This window comes from Impatiens glandulifera, chromosome 4, assembly GCF_907164915.1.
Source record: "Impatiens glandulifera chromosome 4, dImpGla2.1, whole genome shotgun sequence".
NCBI lineage: Eukaryota > Viridiplantae > Streptophyta > Magnoliopsida > Ericales > Balsaminaceae > Impatiens > Impatiens glandulifera.
In genome coordinates, this window is record NC_061865.1 from 29676772 (window position 1) to 29685333 (window position 8562).

An 8562-nucleotide genomic window follows, 5' to 3' on the forward strand; every position below is an offset into this window, starting at 1 on the left:
ATGAAATATATTATAATATATTATATTATAAAAAAAAAAATTGACTAACATAATAGTATGCTCCCAACAAAGATTTTTAATATTTAATTTAAAAAATTGAAATATCGATATTAATACCGGTTAACAAACCAGTTTGTAAAGTAAAACTGAACTTAACTGGAATCGATTAATCGGTTTAATCCTAATTTTGTTTAATTAATTTAAAATATATCAATTATTAATTATTATATATATACATATTAATACAATTTTCAAACAGACCTATTGAGTTTGGTATATATATAATCTTGTTTTTTTTTTTAATTTAATATTATATAAGTTTTTTTTTAAAATTTAATATTATATATAAAATACAGTAATATATTGTAAACGAATTAGGTCATATATATTTAAGCAATTTTAGGTTTTGTTTTTTTTTTCATTTTTCTTAAAATATTAATGCAAAGTTGCAATCCTCGTTTTCGTCATGCTTTGTGATTTGCATTATAAAGCCGCCATTGCGCTTCTTCGTTCCCTCAAACTTATCGCACTTCTTGCTTCTCTCTCTATCCGCCATTGTCGTTCCTATATCTACCTCTTGCTCTCTCTCGCCTGCCGCTCTGACATAGTCGCCGCAACTGAGAACAGGTGGTATTGAGTCTGGTGAGTTTTAAGGAGGATTTCAGTTAAAAGTGTTTCAACTGTAAAGAAGACATTAGATTATTGCATTTATCCCATTGATGTTCCCTGCATGTTTTCTGTGTTGTTATTGCTTGTTCTAGGAACGTTGTTACCGATGCATACAGCTTATTAGTGTTTTATTAAGCCGCATTGTAAATAATTGATTTTTTTTGATTTAAACCTTATTTTCTTGATTATGTACAGGTTAATCTGCAGCTAATCTTCTGTTTTTCCGACGGAGAAGGAAGCTTATTGTTCTTAGTTTTATCCTGCATTAGCACATCTTAGTTATCTCAGAGGAAAGGAGGAATTAAGGTGAATATAAAATGAAGTATGTGTTGGTGACTGGTGGAGTGGTAAGCGGTTTGGGCAAAGGAGTGACTGCCAGCAGCATCGGCGTCCTTCTTAAGGCGTGCGGCCTTCGAGTTACTTCCATAAAGATTGGTTTGTTCTCTATCTTATTTTCTTTGCTTCTGTTCTGTTCTGTCACTGTTCTTCAGTTATTCCTTTCACTCACTCATGTAGGTTACTTTTGATAGTTGTTCTAACAGGGACCAGATTTGAAACATTTAGTAATTTTATTCGAGTGTAATCTCCTTGCAGTTTCATTACTAGCCTGGACTGTTTATGATTTGGCTAGATAAATTGTCTAATTTCCTCTTCCTCTTTAAGTCCCTTTTATGAAGTTGTTAATAGTTCTGTTTTTATGTGTAAACACACACATGGAAATTTCTATTTCACCATCTTGTTGTTCCTAACTATTATTTATAATTGTCCCAGTCTCCATATTTTCCTGAAGAGAAAGGAAATTAATTTGATTTATTTTTAAACTAGCTTTTGAGAAGTTGTGCAAGAAAGTACCAAACAACTTGGCTGAAGATGTTTTTATTTATTTGTTTTTCTTCTTTGAGCTGTTTATATGGCTGTGATTCACAATCTGTTCCATTTCTTGCAGATCCCTATTTGAACACTGATGCTGGAACTATGTCCCCTTTTGAGCACGGAGAGGTGTTTGTTTTAGATGATGGGGGAGAGGTAATTTTTTTTTGTCTTCTGTCTTTGATGCGTGTTGTTTTTCCTTGTTTCGTTATTTGTCATCCCTATAAAGTGTTGATCATGGCATCTGCATTTGATTAGGAACAATTGTCATTTTGGGATTTCAATTTGATCACTGACATTCTGAGAAAATCCTTCTTGAACCACTTTTTGTTTTCTTCCCTTTTATGCTAATTGCACTGTCTTACTTTATTTCAATTTCTATGAGAGTATGCTATATATTTTATTTTTCTAGTTACACTGGCATTCTTCTGCAGTCATACAATTAATAGGAGTGAAGTGCAAAACAGAAATGACTTGGCATATTAAAACACTACTGCTGCCTAATATACTTTTTTGAGCAGTTGGAGGTTGGTGTAAAAGGTTAGGTATCCCAAAGAATGAAGTGCTGGACAACTTCATTAGGGTTTTGACATTAAAAATAGTAAAAGATGAGAAAAGGGAGCATGAACGGTTTAACTTTCAAAATCTCCTTTTGTTTTTGCTAATATTTCAAAAATTATCTTTATTGATAGGCCACTTGATTATAATTTCAATTTTCCACTTTCTCCAAGGTGGAGACAATTTCTGAGGAATGTTGGAATATTAATTGTGTACAGTTTATTCCATGAGCCCTTTAAATACAAATTTACATGAGCTTCCTAGGATACCGCTTAAACCCTATAAATATGTAGAATTTATCTATATAGTTATAGATAACTAGTACTACATCTATTTTGAGATAATCATCTCCTTAATAATTTGAATACACCAAAACTGACATCTATCTATCTGGTTTTAAAATATTTTCTACACTTTCTATTTAGGTTTTCATTTAGTGTTTCTATAAGCTCATTGTGGTAACTTTTTTTGTGTTTGCAGGTAGACCTTGATCTTGGCAACTATGAGAGGTTCCTAGACATCAAATTGACACGTGATAATAATATCACTACTGGAAAAATCTATCAGGCAAGTCTCAACTTGGTCAAGGCTGCATTCTTATGTTACACTTGCTGCTGTGTCTTCATACATGCTGGTTTGGTTATTGAACTGATTAAATTTTTCTGAATTTATAGTATGTGATTGACAAGGAAAGGAGGGGAGACTATCTAGGAAAAACTGTTCAGGTACTAATTTGGTCTTGTAATTATTTGTGTTGAGGCTGTGCATGCTTCATTTTTGTTTTCCACACCCTGCAAAGTCATTTCAATTGTTTGTTTAATGCTCCCTTGTCAGGTTGTCCCTCACATAACAGATGCTATTCAAGAGTGGATTGAACGTGTTGCGATGATCCCTGTGGATGGAAAAGAAGGCCCAGCTGATGTTTGTGTCATTGAATTGGGTGGTACAATAGGTAAATTTAGTATTTTATGGTATATTTTAACATTAGCAAAATCCACAATTTGTGTGCTTGAAATGATCTTTTCATATATGCAGGGGACATAGAATCAATGCCTTTCATTGAGGCATTGGGACAATTTTCCTACCGCGTAGGTAAGAATTTTCATAAATCATTCCATTTAGAATCTTATTCTAATTGAACATCTTTACTCATTTTTACCTCCTTCAGGTCCTGGTAACTTTTGCTTGGTTCATGTCAGCCTTGTGCCTGTTCTAAGTGTTGTAGGTGAACAGGTAGTTTTGATAAATAAATTTAAAAATCATTTAATATGTCATTTTCACTTGCATTTTCAGTGAAATGACAACAGGAATTTTGTTTTCCATGTTCAGAAAACAAAACCAACTCAGCACAGTGTTAAAGGACTTAGAAGCCTGGGGTTGATGCCTAATATATTAGCTTGTCGCAGTACAACGGTCTATATTATCTCTTTTTGTGCATATGTTTTGTCTGTTGTAATTGCTTCAATGAAAGCACATGTGCTAACTTTTAAATCCCACTAAAATTTTCAGATACTAGAGGAGAATGTGAAGCAAAAACTTTGCCAATTCTGCCATGTTCCTGTATGTGTTTCTGAATGCTAATTTCCATTTACCTGCACGTAAGGTTATATTTCTTCCTTTAAAGATTCTGGTTATTCATGTATGCATGATTATCAGGAAGAAAACATTATCACTTTACATGATGTGTCCAACATCTGGCATGTACCTTCGCTTTTAAGAGTAAGTTCTTAAAAATAATATGGTGGTTTTATTTTTGTTCTAGTATTATTCTTGACAGACAACGAATTGATTCCATATTTTCACTCCTAATTAGGATCAGAAGGCACATGTGGTAATCTCAAAAGTGCTGAACCTTGGGTGCGTCTTATGGATCCAACTTCTGTTAATATATATTTCATTTGGCTGAATCTCTTTATATTCTTCTTTTGAGTCTTTTTCTTGAAAAATAACATGCTTATCTTTTATTTTGTATAGCATCATTAACGAACCATCGATGAAGGAATGGACGGCCAGGGCTGAACTCTGTGATCGATTGAACGAAACTGTAAGCTATCTGAGCCCTAGTTGGACAGGATTTAATTGTAGTATTGTTTTTTCAACTTCTAAACACTTCCTTTGAATTGATTAACTTACAGGTCAGGATTGCAATGGTTGGAAAATATACAGGCCTCTCAGATTCATACCTTTCAGTACTAAAGGTTAACTTAGATTCTTCATGTATTCATTTTTTATGCCATTCATCCAAAACCAACTTACCTACTTTAAGTTCCAATCTGTCTTGAGAATATGTTCTTTCTTGGTCCATGAGAAGTTGAATTTGCTTGGGTCATTTTCCCTGATCAACTAGGTAAGCTATCTAGGTAAGGAGAGATGGTTCCAGTACGAACTGTAATTAGAGATTTGTGCTATTTATTGTTTACTAGAAGTACTACTGGGGGTCAACATTGAGTAATATCCAACCCAAATTACCCATTCTATTTATGAGTTGGGTAATTACCCAACCCTCATTACCCATTCTAATTATGAGTTGGGTAATTATCCATGTTACCCATACTACTTTTTTATCTGTATCCCTGATTTAGATTGAATAATTATTTATCTTATACTAAATATATTTATCTAAATGTCTAATTTACCTAAACTATGTGTAATTTGTTTTCTGAAAAAGTATACCCAAATTTTAATCTGTATTAGAGTTGCTACCTAAAGCATTATCCAACCCAAAATGTTTACACAAACTTAAAAAATTTCTATGCAGTTTGGGTAAAATTAAGGATAATTCCATGTTATACTCATCCCCATGGCTTCATACTCAAATACTTGGCTCTTATCAATATTTGTTTTGTCTTTCTTCTCAAATTTATTAGAGGTTTGGCATGCCACTTCAATAATGAGATCCCTATCTTGGAAATTGTTGGCTGCTTAGAAATGTTTTATGATTTCTCAATTTTCTTTGTGTTATGCCCTTAGTGGGCTGCTTAATTATGGATGGATTTTTCTTTCTCAACGTACATAAATACAGACTTCCAATTCATGTACATTCATCCATCTCTTTTGGAAGCAATGATTCTGTCACTTTCTTTTCTGCCTTATTTGTTCATCTAAAAAATGTAAAAGAAAAAAATCTTTACATGATGGATACGCTTAAGGAGACATCAATTTTGTGATTATTTTTCCTGTTTTTTGGTTATTGTGTTAACCGATTTATGGTTGGTTGTTCTCTGCAGTCCCTTTTGGATGCGTCTGTTGATTGTCATAAGAAACTTCAGGTTGACTGGGTTCCTTCCAGTGACCTTGAAGATGTAACTGCTAAGGAGGTCAATCATTTTAATTTATCCTTCTCACCCATACATCAATTTTATTTTTCTGTTGACTTGTATCCTAACAACTAGTGAGTTGTCCATTGCAGAATCCGGAAGCTTATAAAGCTGCATGGGATTTATTGAAGGTTTGAATAGATCTTTTGTGACTATTATTTTCTTCTTATTTCATGTTGAAATAGGTTTTGCTGATAGTTTGATAAAAAATGTTTTTATAGGAAGTAGATGGTATCCTTGTTCCTGGAGGATTTGGTGACAGAGGGGTACAAGGGAAAATTTTGGCCGCTAAGTATGCGAGGGAGCACAAAATTCCTTATCTTGGTATATGCCTAGGGATGCAAATTGCCGTCATCGAATTTGCTAGATCTGTTCTTGGGATGAAAGATGCAAACAGCTCTGAGTTTGACCCTGACACCAAGAACCCTTGTGTTATATTCATGCCGGAGGTTTGTAGTGTTTTCTTTTTCATTTTTTTCTATATCTCCAGGTATAGAAAAGTTTGCAAATTAAACTTAGTCAAACATCAATTTTCAGAAATTTATTGGATGTTTCTCATCGGGATACAAAACTATAACTTATAAGTGTTTTCAAATGGGACCATATATAACATGATATATGTTCTTTCCAAAATGATATTGTTTATTTAACCTTGGATTTGGGTATTAACAGGGTTCCAAAACTCACATGGGAGGCACAATGCGTCTTGGATCTCGAAGGACTTATTTTCATGTCTCAGATTGCAAAAGTGCAAAACTGTAATAATTCTTTATTAAAGTATTTATGATAAATTGGAAAAAAAAACATGTCCATTGTTAGCTAATAAAGTACATTTTAATGATTTTAGATATGACAACAAGAGCTATATTGATGAGAGACACAGACATAGATACGAGGTATTGAAATACTCTTCATTATTTTGGACTTAGTACTAATATTTTGGATAGTCCACTAGGACTGCTCAAATGGAAAAGGTCTCATGTTGGATTCCCACTAGGAACGCTCTAAGTTGAAGTGGGGTCTATGACTATAGCCAAGGGGGTCATGTTAGCATGTTTATGAAATAAAAAACTACTATTGTGGATAGTAAGGAATTTTCTTATTTTTGTACAGGTGAATCCCGATATGATAGAAAAATTTGAAGATGCTGGTCTCTCTTTTATTGGGAAAGATGAAAGTGGTCAACGTATGGAGGTAGACATCCTCCTCCTCATGGACATGATCTTTGTCACTGGAATTTGTCTTGTAAAAACTTCATTTCTTATGTGTTCAGATTGTTGAGCTGTTGGACCATCCGTACTTTATTGGTGTTCAATTTCACCCCGAATTTAAATCAAGACCTGGAAAACCATCGCCTCTCTTCCTAGGTCAGTGATTGAAACTTTTTATCCATCATTTACACATTTTGTTTAATTTCTGCAATGTGAGAAAATATATCATATTTTTATGCCTATGTGAAGTCTTTAACTGATATTATACATATATAGTTTTATTAGATCTATTTTGATTTATTTATTTTTGTTTGGAATAAATGGTTAATTCAATACACCCCCATACTGTTATATCGAAGATTTTCATAAGAAACAACTTATGCAACTCCAAAAAACTGTTATTTAAATTAAGATTGTATTCATTTCCGAAAGTTTAATATTATTTGAATTATAAAATATTAATTAGTCTTTTTTAGGCAAAGTAGTTATAAATTGAATCAAAGTGAAATTTAAGGATTATTTTTATTTAGGACAAACCTCAATGGTCTTTATGTTCATCAAGACAATAATAGACCTAAATATAAGAGTTATGGTTGTTAAAAGCAGGACTCATAGCGGCTGCTTGTGGACAACTAGATGACATCTTGCTGAAGAAAGGCGTAGTGATGGCAGCAAATGGATTGAGCAATGGCAATGGAAATGGCAGCATACCAATGAAGATGCATCAAAATGGGAATGGAAACAAGATGACAAGTCTTAGTCCACGCGAAATGGCGTATAGCAATGGAAACGGGTTGATCTGCTAGAGAGTCTGAAAACACAAGATGATACTAGTAACCCTTGTCTAACAATAGTGTGTTGGTGATGTTTTGTTTTTTACTTCTCAGGTGTTCCCTAAGTCGGTCTGCTCTGTACAGAAATATTTTAATTTTTGTTAAGGAAGAGTAACAAACAGTGTTCACTACCAGTTGGGTTGGGTTGGGTTGGTTTTGCGAACATCTACAAGGAACCAGTTTTTTTCTAGGGAATTAACTAGATTTTGAGATTCTATTTTGTATGTCAGTTGAAGTCTGTCTCTAAAAGAGATTTGCGGCAATTGATTTGTTTTTTGGTGTAAGAGATATTTCTCTATGAATTGTGTTGCTTTCAGTTGAGTTTTGTTTGTTTGATGGATTGATATATACAAATTTTCTGCATGCATTATTATCTCAAGTGGAGGTCAGGAAAGACTTGTACAATGGAGATGAGATGAGAAGGGAGTTGTCTCTAAATTTGATGTTTTCATCTCTTGAAGGATGAGTTATGTATCATCTATTCAAATTGAAAACATTCATATCATATAGTTTATTTATTCAATTGAAAACATTCCTATCAACGTCCATAAGATATATAATGTTTATCTTAAAAATCACTAAGTTACTCTATTATATGTTTTAAAGATTTGAATATACAAATGTTTAATATGAAATTTATTTGGTCTAACTATTTGAGGCTTGAATTTAAGTTGTTTTTATATTGGGTAGGAACTTTTTAGTTCCAATTATCACAATTTTAATCATTTTAGGACATATTTTCTTATTTTAACATAATATTTTTATTTTTATAATTAATTTATCATATTTAAAAAAAAAAATATTAATTTGGGTCGGGGAGTGCGGGAGGGGATTTGGGAGAGAAAATTATGGTAGGAATGATGTTTCATTGTATCGCTGATTGGAAAAAATGATAAGAAGGTGAGAAGAGAGACATTTTGTTATTTTTGAGTCAATTAAATTGGGTCACATCATTCTCTCTCCCATTTCCTCTCACAAATTTCATTTATCAATAATTCTGTTTAATATATTGAAGGCACGTTCAAACTTTAGAGTTTTTAATTATCAAAATTTTAGTAATTTGTTTTCTTACAAATGAATAAATACTTGGGTTCTTATTTAATC

General features: G+C 32.7%; 1 protein-coding gene across 1 annotated transcript; it reads left to right on the forward strand.

Moving 5' to 3' along the window:
- Positions 1–462: 462 nt before the first annotated feature.
- Positions 463–7779, forward strand: LOC124936087 (CTP synthase 2-like). The gene is made up of 22 exons (XM_047476546.1): positions 463–642; positions 865–1104; positions 1616–1695; positions 2578–2664; positions 2772–2822; positions 2932–3049; positions 3133–3189; positions 3266–3330; positions 3427–3510; positions 3607–3657; positions 3754–3816; positions 3911–3954; positions 4072–4141; positions 4233–4295; positions 5325–5414; positions 5507–5545; positions 5636–5863; positions 6087–6172; positions 6262–6310; positions 6528–6608; positions 6688–6781; positions 7232–7779. Exons 2-22 carry the CDS (start codon positions 987–989, stop codon positions 7429–7431), a joined length of 1818 nt encoding a protein of 605 aa, XP_047332502.1. The 5' UTR covers positions 463–642; positions 865–986; the 3' UTR covers positions 7432–7779.
- The last annotated feature ends 783 nt before the right edge of the window (positions 7780–8562 follow it).

Coding starts and splice junctions, on each gene's coding strand:
- LOC124936087 (XM_047476546.1), top strand. CDS start 987: ATGAAGTATGTGTTGGTGACTGGTGGAGTGGTAAGCGGTTTGGGCAAA. Junction 2,665..2,771: donor CTACTGGAAAAATCTATCAG/GCAAGTCTCAAC, acceptor CTGAATTTATAG/TATGTGATTGACAAGGAAAG. Junction 3,050..3,132: donor TGAATTGGGTGGTACAATAG/GTAAATTTAGTA, acceptor TCATATATGCAG/GGGACATAGAATCAATGCCT.